This window comes from Neocloeon triangulifer, unplaced genomic scaffold (assembly GCF_031216515.1).
Source record: "Neocloeon triangulifer isolate White Clay Creek 2 clone unplaced genomic scaffold, ASM3121651v1 ptg000003l, whole genome shotgun sequence".
Classification (NCBI taxonomy): Eukaryota; Metazoa; Arthropoda; class Insecta; order Ephemeroptera; family Baetidae; genus Neocloeon; species Neocloeon triangulifer.
In genome coordinates this window covers 6,862,646-6,884,123 of record NW_026775546.1, presented here as the reverse complement: position 1 = coordinate 6,884,123, position 21,478 = coordinate 6,862,646, and the positions used below count along the sequence as shown (strand labels likewise).

The window sequence follows — 21,478 nt, the reverse complement described above, 5'->3', positions numbered from 1 at the left end:
TAATCCGAGCGTCAATCAACGAAATCTCGAAACGCCCCGCAGACCTCAACGCGCTTAATTGGAATCCGCGAAACACAATATGCAGAGTCTGCGGTTTACTGCATTGTGGAAAAATATAAGCCTTGGAGGCATGCAAAGCTAAAATATGTATCTATGACGTCAGTGGAAACTAGAGAGTAAAAGGAGAAGAAAAGGGTTCCTCTATTGCCCTATTCAAAAAATATTCTCATGTATGATTTCACCCTGATTTCACCGTAAAAAATTGTTAGATGCTCTATCGTTTGCTATTTTGTAGGAGTTCTTAAGAGAACAATATTTGAATTTGTGAATACTTATAATAATTATTGAAATCCATCATTCTTCTCAACTTACTGACACATTGAAATACATTTTACATAACAAGATTTCAATTTAATTGAGATATATAATTGAAATTTATGTGTATTTAAAGGTAAAAAATTTAAAGATGAATAATTAAATAATCTTGAAATTTTCTTTCAATAACACACACAGATGATATTCTGTAAAATAAATATAAGATATTTAGAAAATTATTATTATAAATTTTAGATAAAATAAATTCTGCTTTGTAAGGCTTACGAGACTTTGGATCAAAATGTAAGAATTAGCCAAAATTAGTACTTACTGTTGATTTTTGGTCTGTTCAGTCTTTAATAATTCCAGCTGGCTGATCGAGGAATTCAAGTTGGGCGCCGCCATGGCAAGGGCAGCCACTGCCGCCGCGTCAGGTGTCATCGACTGGCGGGTAGGTGACAGCTTGGTCACTGCAACAGAGACAAGGGTATGTTGTCAATTACAAATTAATTGCAGAATTTACAGGTATGCGAAAATAAATTCCGTGTCAGCAAAAATGTTTGATTGAATTTTTCAATACATATTCTTAGCGAAAAGCAAAGAATCATATGAATCAGTCAGAATTCAAAATAAAAATTATTAGAACCTGCAAATAGAGACGTTAAATATTAAATTAACAATAAGACGAAAATAAAGCCTGTTTTACTAAATATAATTTGAGCTGCAGTTTTTTGCCAGGAGAAAGAGCAAAAAAATAACAAAGAAAGCGGCATTGGAAAGTATCAGGCAGTCATCTAAACGCAAGCTTTCAGCAACCAGAAAAAACAACTTGATTATTGTTATTTTTCTTTCTTGGAAAATTTTTGTCTGCACAATTCTCATCTTTTCTATCAATTGTATTGAATTTTACAATTTTTAATGCATATATGATGTATCCCGTTATGAGCAGCAATTGATAGATCAATTAACACAATTTGCAACTAAATGTTCAAGATGTAAGGATAATTTACAATTAAAATTTAGAGACTCAAAATGAAGAACTTCAAACTTTTGAATATTTAAAAAATAAAAATAATCAAATAAATTAATTTAAATTATGAGTGGTATAATAATTATAAATGGAAATCATGTAATAAAAAATTGATAAGGGAGAACAGAATATCTTCTTTTTAGGAGGTCTGTAACCAATATAAACCTTGCAGAAGCCGAGGAAAAATATAAAAATTCTGTATTTATATTTACAGCATGCATCGTTTTTGTGCACTATGGTATAATTGGGTATAATTTAATAAATTTTCAACAATAATATAAAATAAAAAAGTAAAATTATAATCAATATAGATAATAATAAAAAACTAAAATAAATTGGATTATGATATCAAAATAATTTTAATGTAAACTTAATAAAAAATAAAAATCTTTTAAACTATTTTTGTACAATTGTGATAGAAAAAATATTTCCCCCATTGTTTAGGCAATAGTTAAAACATGGATAATTAAAAAATCTCTTGCTTCTAGAATTTACAGAAGGAATAAAAATTTAAATAACTTGAATCGTTGAAAATTTAAAAATGAACTTTCAATTAATTTAAACATACTTTCCAAAAATTTTAAATGAAATTATTTAAAAATATTTATAACACATTTCAAAAAGAAAATGCCTGAATTAAACAGAAAGAAACCAACCGAATAAAAAAGCAACCTGTTACAACAAATAATGTGTGACAATGCCAGCGACTGAGCAACTGGTGGCAAAACGGGGTCGATGAGCGTCCCATCGTCCTCTTCATCCGATTCGCGTTTTATGGCGGTGGAAAAAACCTGGACCGCCGCCAAATTATTTCCGGGTACGTATATAGTGTAATCGGTGGAAGCTTTCGCGCGTATTCGCAGCTCTGGAGCAATTTGCTCGCGCCTCTTTGTTCCGTTTTTGTGTTTGTTTGCAGGCAGCTGCGAGCTTTTCTGGTTTTCCCGGGGGCGCGGCTCGTACTGAAAAATGAAGACAGAGTTGCCACGGGCGCTCGTGGAAAGCGCCGGCGAAATGAAAAAGACTAAAAGACCAAAGGAGCCAGACACAATTTTTGCTCTGCTTGCGAAACACGCGTTCCTCGGAGATTGATGTTTTCCACAGAGTTGCGCTAGTTCTCAGAATGGCTGAACAAGCGGCAAAAAATAGTTTTGTTGGCATAGACGAAATAATTTTCTTGCTTTTATTCTCTTAAGGAAAGAGGCAGTTTTCTTGCATGAAAGGTCAAACTTTTCTCATTTCTTTCAATAAACAAAGAAGACTGATTTAAATATTAATTTATTTATTAATTTTAATGTGGTATAAAATGATTGAGTACATGAAGGACTCCTTTCAATATTAAATGTGATTGGCAGTGCTAAAAATTTAATTTGATATTCAAATATGAATCAGTAGTTTTTATCTGAAAGTAGAAATTAAATTGTTGATAAAAAGGATTCTTGAGAGTCAAAATCACTTCTCATGACTGTAATTACTATTTTCAAAGCATTATAAATTTTTAAAATATGAGGTTATCACGTTATTAGACCTTTAATAATTTGAAGCGCCTTGTTACCTGAAAGGGTGGTATTTAATGTTAAATTCCAAGATTGAAAACTAGAGGTTTCAAATATTCCATCCAGTTTATTTATGAAAAGAAAACTATTCGAGGTTGAAAATTTTGCATATTAGGCTTTATCCAATTCATTGCGCTATAATTTCAGCCTTTTCAAAACGCAACAAGGAAAGTCAAAGCGAATTTCCAACCACGGCAAATCAGCTTTGATGTTTCGCAAGCAAAATGGAATCAAATGACAGAAATCCTGGAGCGCCCTCGGCAATCGCACACTTTGCTGACGTAAATGCGATTCAGCAAACCAGCGGCCTTTGTAGACGCCATTTTTTGCTTGCACATCATCCAGTTTCACTCATTAGCCAGGCCAGAAATATTGTCAATATGATTAGAATTGAAAAAGGAGCTGCCAAAAATATAAGAGGAGAAAAGAATTTGAAATAATTTGCTACAAAGCCATCTATAAAAAAATCCTTTAAATACTTTTTGTACTTAAATTTGAGCCTAAAATAGCCTTTTATGTAAAAATTTAATATTTTCAGTGTGTCAACTGATATTCGAGTCTGAATATTGATAAAGGGGTGATTTAAAGTGATTTAAATGAGATTTTCAACGCATCTTTTTGCGAAATTTCATAATGCAAATTCAACGAATTCTGCTTCTTCTGTAAATTAAGGCTTTTAATTATTAACTGACCAGTTTCCTGCGCTGACATGAGGCCAGAAGATAAAGTCTGCCGGAGTTTGCTGAGAGTGGTGCCGGTTGTATCGCCTCCGGTGGCAGACCCACTCGACTCGGTCTCGGTCGTTGTCACCATCTGAAAACAAACGCAAGAACGTGATTAAAATTTGATTACGGCCTAAGGGTCGGGCACGCGTGGCAAGAAAAGAGAGGAAATTGGATAGTGCGGCCGTTTGTTTTTGCCCTCCTCTCGATTGCAATTAAATCTCTCCATCTCATTCGGAAGCGAAAATAATTTGCTCCTAAAGAAGAGGGCAAGGGTTGTTTGCACTGGATCCCACAATGGGGGGCAGACACGTGTGGAGTTTCGGCTCCGGTGACCTCTGCGTCAAAAATACAATAGCAGGAGCTGCTTTTCCTTGAATTAAATCTGCATTGACTAAAAAAATTAGTGGCAAACCAAAGATGATAGAAATACTTTACAATTTAGAAAAAAAGAGATTATAATCAGAGTGAGTGAAAAGTTTAAAAATTTAATCCAATTTTATTTCAAACAGCCAGATATTAAACTGCATTTTTAAAAGCTTTCAATTCTAATTTAAAAAAAAAAAAAAAAATGTTAAAAATGTATTTTTTTTAACTTTAAGCTTTATTTGTTAATTTCATAATAAAATAAACTGGAGTTGACTCGATCAATTTATAAAAGGAATCCCCTCTTGTTTCCAGGCAAGCAAGACTTGATAAATTATTACAAAGATACGAAGTTAACAATGAGAAAAGATCTGAAGCTGCAACTTAAGGAAGACTTTAATAAACTAGGAGCAAACACAGTTCCACTCCAGCACCAGAAGAAGCCGCACAATGAAGGGATGAAAGATTTCAATCGACGTGGACCGCTTTTGTTCCCTTTGTAAGCCGCAATGGTGTGTGTATATATTCCTGACCTAAAAGTAAGAGCTGCACTAGAATGCATCCGACCTTCTCGACTGCCGAGCAAATCGAAATTCCTGCTCGCCATTATTTGCAATTCAAGGGCAAACAGCTCTTTTATGCCTTGGTGCATTTCATTTCGAGTATACGGGACGCGAGGGGAGCAATTCCAATTTGACTGAAAGTGTCTTCTCGATTTTCAATGTGTTTCGCACCTCGAGGCGAGGCGCACTGCTGGGAGCGCGGAATTTGAGCGCGGTGCATTTCGCCGACGAGAGAATGGGGCATTCGAGCATTCAAATTTACTGCGAGCTGTGCTGCTTTCAGGGGAAATCGATAAAAAGCAGGGCAGAGAGCAGCAAGCAGGCAACTCGCTCTCTCTCGCAAATAATGACACATCGTCGTAACTCACGGTCAGATGCTGTTGCGGGAGAGTCTTTTGTGCGCCGCGCTGGTCCCTATCCGAACGGACGGTTTTCGGCGAGTGACGTGCCTCCCGGGAACATCTGAGCCCTGCCAGCGCGGTTTTGATTAGGGGGAAGGAAATTTGGAGAACGGCACGAGCAACGAGAAAGCATTTTAATAGCTGACATTTATGACGGTTTCGTTGCATTGTTTTGCGCGAAATGATGGTGTTACTACATAGGCTGATGCTGAATTGAAATGGTTGGAAATTTTGTTGCCAGATTTCAGCAACTCACCACATGTGCGTGATTACAATAAAATCTTTCAATTTTGTTTTTCATTTTATTTATTTTTGATCGGATTTCGTTCTTTATAGATCGAACCAGAAAGTTGAACCAAATAAAATAAGGAAACGAAATATCTTACGAATTTCATCCTCCTCTTTCTAACTTCATCAGGGCTTCATAACCCGACATCAATATCAGACCTTTTTATTGCATTGCCAAGGTATCATAAGTATATAATAGCAAAAGATTAAATTACTCCACTCAATTTTCTTTACCTCTATAACCAATCTTTTAAACTTCTAAGGCCTCTAAAAATATATATAATTGGAAAAAACGATTAAAACGTGGAAAGAATTTGATAGATAATTAAAATGCACAAATGAACCGTTTCTTCATAAATAAACAGGGATATAATATAATTATTTTTAATTAAATATTTGGTTTTTTATTTTTATAATAATAATTCCGAATTTTTAGAATATGCAATGCTAAAAAAACTGACATTTAATTGATCAGAATAGAATAGATTTTTTTTTATTTTTGTACATTTTTAAAACCCTTGCCAACAATAAAATAATTATTAATATGCACAAAAAGTGAACTTTCTCTGATTGTGAGATGGCGCATATTTGTTTCATAATATGACAGAAGTTCTCGTTTACAATTTCAAATTCTATTTATGATTACATGAAAATATACTTTGCTTTCTGTCACGTTCCGCTTTGCTGGGACAAATGAGAATTTTTTGTTTGTCTAGCAGAGCATTGTAGACTCGTCATGCTCATTCTCATTTCAGCAGAATAAATATACGGGCCAAAGATAAATTGAAGATTGTCTTACTCCGCAAATAATCGAGGTGTAAATCTTGAAGAGAGAAAGAGACGCAAAAATAAGCATCGTGGGACTTAATGGAAAAGCAATCCCGACCTCGACGTGCAGATTTATTAGTCGGTAGGGAGATAATCTCGAGCGCCGTCGCTCCGCCGTAGAGCGCGCGAGGGTGAATTTAAATTTATACACCGCGTGAGGTAATTTGATTAAGACAGCAGCAGCAGCACCTAAATTTTGCACCGCCTCTTTTGAACGGCGGATCGTCGCGAATGATAAGGTTAAGTTTTGCAAGTGGGTGGCATCCGAGAAGCCGGGCACAAAAATAACGAGGCCCCATTCATTTTGCCACAGGTCTGAGCGAACTTTGAGAATTAAGTGTGCGTGGGATGGTGGGTCCGCCACTCACGGAAATTGAGACGTAAAATCAAATTGCGACAAAAATAGCAACGGAAATTAATTGAAGAGTTTCAATGAAAATATTGCGGATCTTGATTATTATGCACAACAAAATTAAGTTTTAAATTTTTTTAATTGTATACAAATTAACAAAAACTTATACAAATTTAACAAAAAAACTTAAAATAAATTTTCATTTTCAATATTTGTTTGATTTCAGAGACCTGAACTACCAAATTTTAAGTTAAAAGCAATCATTTAAGGATGGAATTATATAAATATTTATCAAATCATTAAATTGTCTCTCTTTTTAATGATGTTAAAATTAAATTCATTAATATCATGAATCCACTTTATAATATTTTCAAATAAACGGTTGATTTTCAATCCTTTAAAACGGCTGTTAAATTGTATAAAGTAAATTTTACAAATATTATGTAACTTTGCAATGCTAGGGCACTACTTTATGAGAGAAGCAAGACGCGAGAGGGAACTTTTGCAGCTCCGTCGCTCACACTCCACCGCACACGCACAACATGGTGGTGCTTTGCAAAATGAAATATGCTTCGAACCGGACGCAGGCAAAAGTTGCAGGGCTCAGGGACGAGAGTAATCCCGCGCACACGAATTCTGCGGCCAGCCCGAAGAGCAACAAGCTTTTGCCAACCCAGCGTCAGTGGCGAAATTTGTGACTCGCAGCGAGCTTAACTCGCGCTGCTAACAAAACAACGAGGCAAATTAAGCGGGCCGTGCTCGCACGCGGCACGAGAGAGCAAAAACCAACTTTGCCATTAGCTTGGCTGCTGAGGCTGAAATTCCGCAAAACCGAACACATGGAGCGGAGTAATTAAATTCGCACGCGGCGCATCAAACCGCAGCCGCGTTGTCTCGTAAAAGCATCAGTCGAACCAGGAAAAAGTGACAATGTTAACAACGCACCAAAGTTAAAATCGCGCTAATTTTGTATTCAAAATAAAGCCTTTAAAAAGGCGCAAGCGTCTCAGTTTTAATTCAAAATTCTTAATATGCTAATCTAATTTTATTTACTACCTGTTTGAACAACAAAAATATTATTGTCATCATTTATGCTATTTTTGAACGTAAAAATCATATTTATTTAAATGAGCCAAGTGTAAATTTATTTACGTCAGCCATGTGTTAACTAATGTGTTCAGAAAGAACTGAATAAAGAGAGACATTTTTTATAATTGATTTTTGAAAAAGAAAAATCGTGATTCTATTTGAATTTTGAATTAAACTGAGACAAAAGGCAGGGTAGCAAAATATCTCAGAAACTTCGCAGATAAACTCACCCTCTCTTTTTGAGTGAGTTGGATGTGCAGATTGTATGCCTAATGTTTGCAAACAATCCGCAGTTTCCCTGCGAGGCTAATTCGCCACAACCACAAACACAGATGCGTCCTTTTTGCAAAGAATAACTCGCCGGTTCTCTCTGTGGCGGATTTGGCTTTGCAATCGACGAGGCGGAAAGTGCCTTCGAGCCCACGGATGCGGCAATTGAAAACTGGAGGCGATTTGCTGCCACTGGCTCGGTCGTTTTTGCCAAGTTACAACTTCATCAGTTTTGAGAGAGTCAAGTTAGACTAATAACGACTTAACACAGCTGCCCAACTTGAGGCGGCGGAATTCTGCACTTGGGTAGCTTTCAAAGGAGAATTCAGCTACCCAATTGCTAATTACTTTACATTATTAGCCATGGGGCTTAAAATTTTGTGTAGTCATTTTAATATAATAAAACAATTTAAATAATTATGCAAAGGTAAAATACCAGAAGTTATTTTATTTAAAGTTTAATAAAAATTAAATGCAACAAAATACAGTTTTCATTTACTTATTCTATTTCATTCTTTTGAATAGTTCATTCCATTCTGAATTTTAAATAAAAAAATATGAATAGTAATATGTAAAAATAAAATATATTTTAGATGGAAGGGAGTTAAATCAAATTTTAAGTGTGTTTAATTTAAAATTTCTTTGACAGTTAAATAGGAAAATTCATGAGATCGTTAAGTTCCTTTGCATGTTTCGGTTGAAAACATAATAATGCTAATAAAGAAAACACAAATTCTCTAGCCATGAAACTGCGAAAAAAAATTAGTTTCCCATCCATCCATTAATCAGTTCTGTTTCACATTTCACAAAAAAAGTATTGGATTTTCACTCTTTTTCCTCTCACAACTTCAGCGCTGCTGATAATCTGGAGCAGTTTCCCACATAAATCCCGTCGAGAGTTATGAATCATAATTAAAGTGAGCGCTGCAAAGCAAAACGTACGAAACAAATAAAAGCGTCCGCGTTCTACTGGGAAGAATTACTTTCCGCTCCAGCAGCGGCGGCAGCGCGAAAAACGCAATTATCCCGCGGCGCGCACATTTTATTGCCTCCACTTCGGTCGAGGGAATTCGGGATTGGATTTAATTTCAACTTTTAATGCGTGGGAGTATCCCAGCAGCTGACGGCGTCTCAAAACTTCTGCTTGCGGAGAGTTATTTTATTATGAAAATCCTGTTTCATCACTGTAATTAGAGAGTAAAGCTTATAATAAAAAAAATTGTTTCCAATGCCTGTTATACAAAAATATAAAATGATTCACGAAATATTTTACAATTTCTTTAATTGAACATATATATTTATTTTAATGAAAGAACCAAGAATGAATGTTTATATTTTGTTGCCCTTTTTTAATATTGACAAATAATCATTTCTGGCATAATTTAAATACCTCCTTCTCTGCAAAACGGCAGAGGTAAAAATTCGTGGCGGAGAGGGAAATGTGCTGAAAAATGTCGACAAAAGGTAAAATATTGCTGGATTTCAGCTTTACGACGGCACTAAAAGAGCAGCGCGAAACCGAAAATTGGATTTTTCCTGCGCACCCGTGTGTGGTTACATTATTAATCCATCAATCCTCTGAGAACCTGAAAGGCTGCATAAAAGCGTCGCTAGAGCTACTTTACAAAACATTTCTGACTCTAACAACATGTATCGACACTTCTGCAGAGGCGTGCCCAGAAAGTATATGAAAATGAAATGTATAAAATGGAATTCCAAATAAATAAAATATAGAAGCGTTTTTACTGATACATTTTTCAGAAATCTCTTTTGCAGAAACTGACAAAATAACGAATTTTAAAAGTCGCTCTTTCATACTTATGAGTGGAATAAAAACGGTATTTAGATAGAGAAGTTACGCATCTTCAATCAAAAGCAAATCGGCTCTTCAAATTTTGAAAGTGACCTGATACCTTTATTTCTTGAGCAGGAAAAATTTTTAAAAACCAGCCATGTGCAAAAAAATTTCACAAAAAAAAATCATGCAATAAACATAATAACCCGTGCTTGAATTTGTTAAATTTTAATTTCACTATTCATTTTGTTTTAAAATTGGAATTTTTTCCTTAGAGTCGTTTTGTTATATGTAAAAGAAGGCAGATTCTTTAACAGTTTCCATCTTTTATTCCTATTGAAAAACTTTTTTGTAAAGTTTTTCTTTGCTTATTTGATGATGATCCATTTATTATTGAATTATTGAATAAAATTCAAAATTTTCCCCGACAAGCATGTTGCATTTTGAGGACATTTAATTTAGAGATTAAATTCGGCAATTACCGGCTTACAAACATCCATTAAACGCCCGGCACTCAAACGAGTATCAGAAGGGTGTCTGTCAAAGAGGCCGAGCACGCCACTGTGAAACCAATTTTGTCGCTCACGCTCAATTTCCTTCCTGTGTGTGCACGGTGTGCGCCTCTCTCTCACTTATGCACGTGTGTGTATGTTATGTGTACAAAATCCACCCCATCACAGAGGTGTGCCATAATAGATTAGCAGATCGATAATGTTTTGTATGATATTATGGTGTGGAATATATCGAAATAAGGTGCCTGCGTTTGGCTTGGTGAGCAGAGCACACACTCGCGCGCTTTACCTCCACATTTATGCTTGGCGGCGCAGTCTAAGCAGCCGCCCTCTTTATTGGGTTAGCTCGGCGACAAAGCAACAGTCATTGTTCAAACACCTGTTATGTTGGTTTTGGCTTTGCTCGAGACACCACGAGCAGCAGAGGCTCTTTGTTCGAAGCGACTAACCCGCCTAACAAGGGACACGCCAGTGCAGACCAGCTTCCTTTTTACCTCCCTAGTGACTTGTTCGCACGGGTTGCGCGAGTGCCTTGTTGAGCTTCAAATACGACTTCTTGGAATTGAATTGAAATCTACTGGGATGGGGGAGAGTTCGAGAAAGAAATGTGATAAATCGAGGATAAAAAAAAAAATGGATATTTATCACATTTTAATTCGATCTTAAACATTCAAAATTCTCAAGCAAATATTTAAACTGTATTCGCTTATAAAACTTTGACTTTTTACTTTGTCATATTAAATCAAATCTTTGAATGAATTTTACGCTTATAAAGACGTTAAGTAAAATTATTTTCATGTTTTCAGCTTTTAAAGTGAAAATTCAAAAAGGGTCCCATACTGATGAATTTTGCTAAAAAAAAATTGCACAATCTGCAAAAAATTACTGAAAAATGTGGTGATGACTAATTGAGAACTTGCTAGCTGTTTATGACTCATTGAAATCGTGGAAAGGAGAAGTTTCATTTTGACTCCAGAGTACACTAAGCAAAATAATTAGCGTTTATTATTTAGATTTATTTTACCAGCAATAATATTTTTTTGGCAATTATTGAGATAATATTTAACTCTAAAATTATTTTTCAATAACGATCCGCTCGTTTAATACCAAATTTGAATACCAACGCATATTTTTGATCAGGTTTGCGCAGCATTGAAGCGGAATTTACAGTTCGATTTGCACGCGTTGTTACTGCGAAGGCTTCCCATCCCGTTAAAGATTTCCGCCCGAACTCACCTTCTTCATGAAGTACATCACGTTTGTGGGCAGCATTGTGAAGGTGTGCTATTCCTCCTCCTCTTTTTTTGCGTTGTTTCCTCTCACAAGGGGCTGTCGGAGAGACAAAGCTGCTAGCGGCCTGCTAGCACGGATTTGGCAATTTTCTGCGCTTTTGTCGTCGCATCTCTACCTGTGGACAAAAGAAACGATCTTTTGTTATTTTTGTCTATTCTTTCTTTGCCAGACTACAGTCGTAAATTTTTACAAGGTATCCTAGCAACGTTTTTCGCTCGCTAATGCAATGATGCCTTGCTTTGACCTTCCGCTGTTTGAAGTTCCTCGAAAGGATCAAAAGGCTCGTCTGCCATTGTTGAATTATTATGATCCATACTTAAAATGCGGATAAAGGTGTATAGAGAAATATTCCAGGGAAGCATTTCAAAGGACGCGTCTTCCTCGAAATATTATATTTGGATGTTTGGAATTCATTTCTAATTCAAATAGGAATATGTGTGCGCCGTGTCCAGATTGAAAAAGATTTTTTTCAAAATAAAACTGTTAATTGATTATAAACTTATTCCAGAAGAAATTCTCTATGAAGGCAAAATTGGTGGATTTTGCGAAAATATATTTCCTGCTATGACCATAATGCTACGTATATTTTTCCTTATTACTTGCATTTACTATTTCATTTATTTTAATTGAATATTTTTTTTCTTTGTAACACACACTCTATGCGTAAATGAAATTATTAACAAAAAAATTGGTCAAATATGATGTTTTAGAACGGCATAAAAATGGATATTTGTTATTTCAGAAGGTTAAGCTTTAAATTTTTTACTTTTTTAAAAAGAAACTGAAAGATTTAATTTGCTTTTGCCAGATCATTGTAAAAAAATCCGAAAATTTGAATAAAATATTTGAAAAATCGTGATTTAGTGCACATACATAAAATATTAAATCAATACATCAAACCGTTGCCCTCCAAATTCGGTACATGCGAGCTTGGCTTTTGTGTTTTTCTTTAGCCAGCTGTATTATATTCTTTTCTGGTCGACATTGTTATCGATCTCAAGAGTAATGAGCATCTCAGTTAGCTTTTTTTTGCAGAAACTCTTTAGGAACGGGCACACGCGCGCTGCTTTCGAAAAGTGGAATGATGAAAAATGATGTCTTGCTGCTATAACAAAGGAGCAAGCAAGCAGGAAGCTTTTTTTATGAATAGCGCCTTTCGTGACTTGGCTGCGTTTGAAGAGTGATGAGAAATTTGATGTTGATCAGCATGCCTTGGCGCAAAAACAAGAATAAGAGCACTCATTTTTTGTTCCCGAAGAGGAAAAGAGATATAAAAATTTGCAGCAGATCCATAATAAAATTCCTTTTGGAAAATTTGAAAAGACGAAATTTACATTGTTTTTATTTTTTCTGTAATCATCTACCAGTTTTTCAATTTTAAAGGACAGGAAAAGTCATTTTTTTCTGCGAATCATGTTATCAGCACCGATATTTGTACTGAGATCGAACCGAACAAACAAACTAAAAACTCGCATGACGCATGACTGTTGTCGGAGCACAATAGAAAAGATGCCAGTGTTACAGCCTTGGGGTTAACCAACAAACATCGACGTCAATGGTTTTCTTTTTTTATCGGACGAAATAAACTCAGCATGATTGTTACAAAACATGAACATGTTCGTTTTTTATATTATTGCGTGCACTAAAAAAAAGCAGTTTTTGAGAGGAACATTTAGGAATAAAGTTTTTAGTAAAAAAATAGGACGGATAAACTTTGTACGTCAGCTGCAAAAAGGTTCAGTAGAAGGTTTCTCTGCGTGTACGTGAGGAACTTTTATTTATTTCTGCTCTCATCTCAAAGTACCTTAGGTAAAAAGAGAGCAGACTTTGAGCTTCAAAGGGCGCTAGATGCGCTCCAACAGGTGCACGGCCAGTTTCTGATAATTAAGTTGGCAGCCGCGTCCTCCTTTATCTCGCCGTGCGTGTGTGCTAATTACCGCTGTGTGCAGTTGCGAACGAAGGACTCGCCCGAGCATTATCCAGAGGGGCGGAATTACGACCCGGCTCGCGAGCAGCTAAGCCAGGGTGAAAAGAGCTCGGCTCACATCGTTCCTGGGAAATTGCGCTGCAATGCACAAGCCACGATGAGATTCAAATGTTTTAAACCAAAATTTTTTAATTGCATGGTGGGATGAGAGATTTGAGTCAACTTAAATATTCCGTTTTAACATTCTTTGAATAATGTTAAAAATTAGAAATGTGTGACTTAAATTGCTTGCTTTAAAAAATTATAATGTAACACCCATTGTTAATGTCCACCTACTAGTAAATATTAGAATAAAAGTATATTAATAAAATTTTAATTAAAAATTTACGCTTTTGAACGTATTAAACGTTTAAAGCAAAAATTCTTTAGAAAATTAATATTTTTTTTTTTTAATTGTGATATTAATAGAGGAACGATTGGAATAATTATGCAAATTAGCGCTTCCAGTAAAATTACTGCGATTCTTCCACCACATCGTTCATCCGTAAAATTGCACTCTCCGTCCAGTCAGCAGCTTTTTATATTATATTCTCAGATAATCACTGGCTGGGGTGGGCCGTCGGCCGTAATGGCACTTCGTATATTAGATCTCCTGGGCGCGTTAATTTCCCCCACATATTTTTCGCCGCAGCAAACTTGACGGCCGAGAGAGAATTGGAGTGGCGGCGCCTGTCGATCGATACCAGGAGCGCTCCGGCGAAATGATTGCCACGGACTCATCAAAGCCGACTACGCGGCGGGTGCATCAATCTTTCTTGGCGCGAGCGCGACTTTGACAAATTAGGAATGATGGGGCCTCTGGTTTTGCTAATTGGCCGTGGCATTTGCTGCAACGGGGCCTTGCACCTCTTTCTAAACGGGCGGACAAATATTTGCTGAAAATTTGCACAGCCACCGTGTCATTATTCACTTCTCGGTTGGCGGAGATTAAAGATGAGATTAATTTAAGTAAGGAAACTATTTCTCGTGTGCTTTATGAAAGCATAAAAAAGATTTTGCAGATTAAAAGTAATGGATATTCGTCTGTTATGACTCCTTTTTTAAACATCTGTTCAAAATAAATAGTTCCTTTCTTAAAACAATTATATATTTTTTTTTTAATTATTTGCAGTATAAATGTTGTTGAACTTCTAAAAGTAATAATTTAAGAATCTTATGTTAGAAAATTAGTTTGAATTCCACATTTTATGCTCTGATTGTGAGTTTTTCTTCTGGCCTTCTCTCGTTACCCGAGTTTCAAAGCTGGAATACAATATTGCCTCGGCACCATTAGTTGATCCTTTCTTCACTTGTTTCAGCTCTTCTTACATGCTAGGCGTACATTATGCAACCCGCGTAAGATGCACGTTAAGAGTGTTGCATAAGTGTTTTGCTTGCAGGCGTTGAACGGGCTAGATTTCATAGAGCTCCAACCGTGCGTCGCCTTTATATGCGCGAGCTGTGAGCGCGACCGGAATAATGGGCCATTGAATTACTCGCTTGGGCATTTCAGGGTTTGCCTGGTTTAATTTAATTTACGTGCATTGTGCACTCCTATGTTCGGAGCACAAGCGAACCTAGTCTCTACCCCCGAGTTGTTTGTTTTGCAGGCTAATTGGCAATTTATGTTTGAATGGCTAAACGCGCAGAAAGTTTGAACAACGTACGTATGATATTTCTGTTTAAAATCGTTACTCATGCAATTACCTGGATAAACTATCATATATCAGATGTACAAATTAATATTCTAATATTCGTCAATTTATTTTTTTTCCAAATAATGGGATTTTTTGATAAAAAAAAAGTGCCTAAAGAATCGATATTAATGAAAGAAGTCTTAGAAATTTCTTTTAAAAGTATAATTTCTTTAATTGTGTTAAGTAAAATAAAATTACCGTGGACATTTTTTTATAAAATTTTGGTGGAACTTATTGTTATGATTAGTTAATTAAATTAATTCAACAGTTATTTTTCCATCAATATAAAAATGATTGCTTGTGTTTGCAATTAAATTTTTCCTGATTATTTCACGCAGCATCAAATTTCTACGAAAAAAGATTCATAAAAAATTATCAAAGGGATTCATAGAAGTAAAATTCCACCAAGTAACACCCGCAGAGTGGCAAAAGAAACGGAATTATATAGTTTCTGCATTAAGCCGCAGAGATCGTGTTTTGCATGAAGCTGCGAAACCACCAAAGTTAATCTCGACCCAAAAGTTTGAAGCTCCCGAGTTTAAATCTGCCATCCAGACTAACGTCAAAATTTTAGAGAGAGATCTGTCTGTTTTGCGCGCACAAGAGACGCAGCCCCAGTGTTATCAGTTTTTGACAAATTCCCACAGGCAGCAACAGGTCAAGGCAATAAAAGCTGCTGGATTTGCAGCTGCAACCCTTCGCCGCCGCGCTTATAGACTGCTGTCATCGCAAACTGTTGCTGCTCCTTTTTTGCTTATCTCGAACGTCCGCCAGCTTTCTTTGCCTCTCCGGGGGAAGAGGCGAATTTCGCGTTGATTTATCGGATGTTTTGCGTCGCAGCTGCAACTGGCGCTCCCAGTGTCACTTATTCTTATTAGTAGGATTAGCTTTAGAAGCAATGAATAATCTAATTAATAAGCTTAAGAGATTTATAGTAAAGTTCATTGTTGTATTATTGCTTGCTAATCTTTAATAAAGCATAAAACTGCAGCTTTAAAGCTAAAAATAAAATAAAAAATAGAAAGATATCTTTATGAAATCTTGAAAATCGTAACACAAATTTTTTCGTTAATTAAAAAGAAACTATTTTAGCTCCAGTAAAAAGCTTGATCTATTTCACCTTCAAACTTTCTTGTTATAAAGTATTGAAAATGATAATTTTTGATAAAAATTTTGAAAAATTACACATTCATGTAAAAAATGTAGGGATAAATCTGTGCAAATTGTATTATTTCAGGGCAAAAATTCTTTAAGAGTAGTTTAGCTTCTTAGGAAAATAATATAGCTTTCCCTTGAAATACATTTCTATTGAATCAGATTGGATCTTCCAAATAAAAACGATCTCATGCCTTGTGGGATCATACTTTTAGCATTGTTCAAGTTCCGCAGAACTATGTTTGCGCAAGAAATTGGATTCAAACCGAACCAACAACAAAGCGAACAAATTGGAAGAATTAGTTGCGCCTGTTTGTCCCTGGAGCAACAAAAATTGGTATATGAACACAAAAAATGTTTTATGTCAACAACAACATATGACAAGGAAAACCTATTTGTTGTAAGCAAATAAAAAAAAATGAGCATCCTACAAAATATATGTAATTCCAAGTTTAATGAAATATTTAAAAATAAATCCAGTTCAAATTTTCAACAGAAATTATTTTTTGGAATACAAATTACAAAAAAGACTTGTTATTTCAAATTTCTTTCTTGTTTGTTTAAAAAGAATGGAAGCCTGCACTGCAATTAATCACCTCCGAATTTCAGCCTTTCAACTTAATTAGCCACCAATTTCCGTCTCATCCCATTCTCCATTAACAAATTGGTCGCGACTGACTGATTATCCTTGATTTAGAGAGCGAGCATCAACAAGTGCCCCTTTATTCAGAGAAGGATAAATTCGACTCGCGAGACGTCTAGAAAAAAACTGGCTGTTCCGCAGAAAAAAACGGCGAGGTGAATTAAGTCCTGCGACGCCGAGGCCCGCTTACCCTCTCGGTTTATTTGTTTAGCGAGAGCGTTGGGGCCGCGGGCTAAAGTGAAAAGGTATAACACCGCGCACGTCGTCTGTGCTGCTCGGCTGCCTATACTACACCCCGGCCGCTCAATCGATTTAGCCCCGGTGTGGAGAGAGAGAGCGAGTCGAACCGACCGAGTAGGACGACGACGCTTCTCTCCTTGGTCCTCCCTCGCACACACGCGGCGGCCTCGCGCGAAAAACGTGCCGTGAATCCACCCAGCCGTTATTTCGCCGAGAAGAGATGGAGGAGAAAAGACCAGCACTACAGAGAGGGGCAGTGTTGAGAAGTAATTAATTTTCACCGGGATGATAGAGGACACGAGAGAGGTGAAATGATGAGGTGTCTCGACTCGAAAGGGTGGAAAGATACGAAACGGGTGGTTTACTTTAAGAGACACGCGTCACTTTGTGCAGTAATTTATCATTACCTCGTTGCTGAGATTAATCCATGCAATTAAGAGTATTAATCTGTGAATTAGTTCTGTACAATAATGCTCGGAGAGATTGTATTTGATTAGGCAAGCGAAAGGAAGAATTTGAATGATAAAAATTTCAAAAGATTAGAAAAGAATAATAAATTTATAATAATGAAAAAGAGATTTGTTGACTTCAGCCAAATACTTTTGACAACTTTTATTAATTGGCACTAAACGTATTTCCATCATACAAAAAAAACGTGGTTTTATTAATCAATTTGCTTTGAATCAAAATATTGGAATTAATTTTATATCAATCAGGCTTCAAATAAATTTTGACTTTTGACCTTTTCAACTGATTTCACGGCCAAACGACCCAAAGCGATATGCGGTAGCAAATTATTCAAACGTTGATTCTCATTTTGCAGTGCTAATATTGAATTCTGGTCCCATTGGAGCTTTTTGTGATTCAAAAGATCAAACTGAAAGGTCATGTCTATTGAGTGTTTTGCATTAAGTTGATTGCATATATATATGATTGCCAATAAGTGATACAGAGAGGTATTAATTATTGAAACATTTAATTAGCTTTCGTTTGCTCCTATTGATCTTTTAAATAATGTTGCTAATATGCATTTTTATTCTTTGAATTATTAGTATTATTTTCTTCTTTGCAGAAAATTTATTGTTCAAAATGAGGAAAGCAGTGTGAAGATGGAGATATTTGCAAACAGAATTTTGAATGCGGAAAATCCAAGAAAAGCCTTTCAAAATAAATTTTCCTCAATCAAAACTTCGACTTCCTTGAAGAAAATTCAGTTTGCAAATCTCTTCATCTTCACATTTCTTTCCTCCTTCTGTCACTACCCAAATCCGTTCACAATATCTTCCTCAAGGGCCCACGGTTTTATTGTGCGCTAGCTCCATTTTGCCTCCTCGTATCCGTATTTGAGGAGAGTGGAGCGAGGAAAAAACAGGAGTCAGTCATGCAAGCTTAAATATCCGTTGTGATTCGCTTCTCGCACGTCGTCTTATTTATTCGGGAAGCTTGGCAGCAGACCCTCTCCCTGCATTATCCCGAGACGAAAATTCTGCGCCGGGCCTTTTTCACCTCAAAGAAGTTGGGGAAGAGGAAGGAATGGAGACGAATGAGGGCGCATTATTGCTATGAGCTCATGAATCATTCAAAGCTCCAGGCAGAAGTTAGATCTGTATATGAATGGATTTGCTTTCGGCTACAAGGTTGTCAACGACGTAGGAAGAACTCCCACGCGATTAAATTTCGTGCCTCCAATAGGAAGGAACTGCCTTCTTACCGATTGTAGATAGTGAAAAATAAAAAAAAACATCAAGTCGGAAATGAAATGGAAGCTGAATTTATATCACTTATAAAAATTTTGTAAAAGAGAAATTTTAGCTAGGCGGATTTGCATAGAAATATCGATTCGGCGATGTTTTCTTTAGTTTGACCGAATTTATTTTTCAGCAAAAATTTCAATTTCAACATCTCAGGAATGCCGCAATAGAAGAATTCGGGGAGGAATTATTTTGACTTGCTCACTATTTTAACTTCTAAAATTAGAAAGGAAAACACAATTTTAACAGAATTTAAATATACTCATTGTGATGGTCGGCAACGTAAATAAAAAAGTGTATTCACAAATTTATTTGATTTATTTATTTATTTAAATGCAAAGTGGTGCTGGTCAACATGATTTTAATGTAATCAAAAGCGGGCAGGAGAGTTTAACCCGTAGTATTTCATACGAGCGAGACCATCATTTTCCCGGTCACGAACACCCGCCTGTGCCAAGATTGCACCGCACACCACCACGCCTAATTCGATTATCACAATGTGTTTTGTTTATTTTAACCCCTGCGCCGGGAGAGCGAGGGACTACACATGCAAATTTATGCCCGAATGAATTACGCCCCGCTCGACGCGGTTAGTATTGCGCCTGAATTGTGTGCTGCGCCGCACAGCAAAGTCCAGGGGTGTGTTCTCTGCAGCCGTGCGGTTACATAGAGTTTTGAGTCTCTCGCAACACAGCCTATTATTAATTCCATCGCGCTCATTGTCTGGCAACTAATTTAGCGTTTAGCACTCTCTTGCATCCTTGAATTCGGTGGCGAGATCACGGCTGATTTTGTAATTGCGTTTGGTATGGAGCATTGCACAGTTATTACTGAAGGCCATATTAATTCCCGTTGTCTCTAATTACAGCGCACCCTGCACGGCAGTAAATGAATCGAATATTGAATAACAAATTAAATTTGGAAATCTCACGTAGCTGTGATTTATTTATAAAATATGTTTTGAAATCGAATGCGATCTAGAAGAAGAAATTTAAAATTTTCATCAGCATTTTGCACAGATAGGATAATAATTTCAATATTATCTTTAGAATTTCCACAATAAATTGCGTTTCTGATAAATTTTTAATTTCAGAAAAAATATTATTAATGAAAATTAGCGCTTGTTGGGCACAATTGAACTACCAATAGTAAGAAGTTTGCAAAAAACATTCAAATTAAAAAAAAATGAAAATATTGCTTTTTTTTACATCAAAAAGCAGAAACATAATTTTCAAATTCTATTAAAAGAACTCTCTTGCAAGGTGGATTTGGTAAAAGGAAAAGTATTTCCTCCAACTTCAGCTTTCATGGTGAAGCCTCAGCCAGGATAAAAGAAGGAGAGAGGCGCCCCCGGGCATTCAAAGAAATGATTTTGGTCATGGCTTTGATCACGCCAACTATCTGCATCACATTTCTCCCTTTGAAAGAACACTCCCTGCGTGGGTGTCAGTTTTCCAAGGAAGAGGACCTACAGGCAACCACGTGTTGCTCGGCGACGTCCACCATTGTTCATTAGTTTGCAGTTGTCATTGACAGTGCCAAGTCGGCCGTTGCCAAATAGATCACGTTTTGTTGACTGGACACATCTGTGTGTTTTGTGTGTGCACTGCGAGACGCACTGCGCGTTTGATGTTTCATGTTTGCATTGTTCTATAATACGCACGCAGAGAGCAGCTCCGATTGCGCTGATTGTTTAGGTCGCAAGAGAATTTTGCACAATGGGGCACAGGTTGCTGTGAAACCGTTTGGAAATTTCGAACTTGATTTAACCTTTGACCCTTGAACCATTCAAGTCATTCAACCGCCAAAATCTAATTTGACTAGGACAAAAAAAGTTCAGGTCCTGTTATTTTAAAAACTAAAAAAAAGGTTCGATAAAATGGCTCCGTATATTTAATTAATAGCATCAACGACTGACTTTAATTAGTTTCAAAATTAATTGTCACAGTGGATCGTTGTCTCATTTTGGTTCAAAACACTTTTGACTTATAAAAAAACTGTTTTGAAATATTCTATATATAAAGCATTTGAGATAATTTAGAGACCCTATTTTTCTATAAAAAAAAATACAGACTTTTTTCATTTATGAACGTTTTTGAGCTCTTTTATTTTCTTTTTGAAGAGAATTTTCAACATTGACATTTTTGAAGTTTGTAAATAGTTAGTTAAAATTTCATTACTTTAAGCAATAATTTTTTTGAAGAAACAAACTGATTTGAAATAAAGTGACGTTAAATTCAATATTGAAAATCAGTCCCATACAAAATTTTATGAAAAACATATACGGTATAATTAAATTAAAAGAAAAATTGTTAAATGCCAATAGAAGGCAATTGTAGCGAAATGACTTAAATTAATTAATTATTGTACAACATGTTCCTTTTTCTTTTCTTCCACCTTAAAAATCTTTTTATATTCAGTTAGCTACATAGAGCTTTTAAAATACTCTATGTAAAATAAGTACTTCTTCCTTTTAGAGCCCTTTTGCACCCTTTTAATTTTAAATAAAATACAGGTCACAAAGCTCCATCACTCGTACTACTTTCTAGGACAATAGGGATTTTCCCCTCTTTATCTGTAAATGTACATCGCGTGTACAAGAGTGCTCAGCCGACATGCACCTTTGTGATGCGTTATATTATGCAGAGC

General features: G+C 36.0%; 1 protein-coding gene across 7 annotated transcripts in view; it reads right to left on the bottom strand.

Annotated features, from left to right (window-relative positions):
* Positions 1-21,478, bottom strand: part of LOC132192682 (regulating synaptic membrane exocytosis protein 1-like) — a 59,618-nt gene that overhangs the window by 25,109 nt on the left and 13,031 nt on the right. For all 7 annotated transcript variants that reach the window (XR_009441361.1, XR_009441362.1, XM_059612755.1 and 4 more), the window contains exons 2-4: positions 11,321-11,492; positions 3,591-3,711; positions 647-785 (exon numbers count right to left, since the gene is read on the bottom strand). Coding sequence is in view for 5 of the 7 variants with exons in the window: in XM_059612755.1 (XP_059468738.1) it covers positions 647-785; positions 3,591-3,711; positions 11,321-11,356 (296 nt within the window). In the remaining 2 variants the exon portion in view is untranslated. The remainder of the gene's footprint in view (positions 1-646; positions 786-3,590; positions 3,712-11,320; positions 11,493-21,478) is intronic.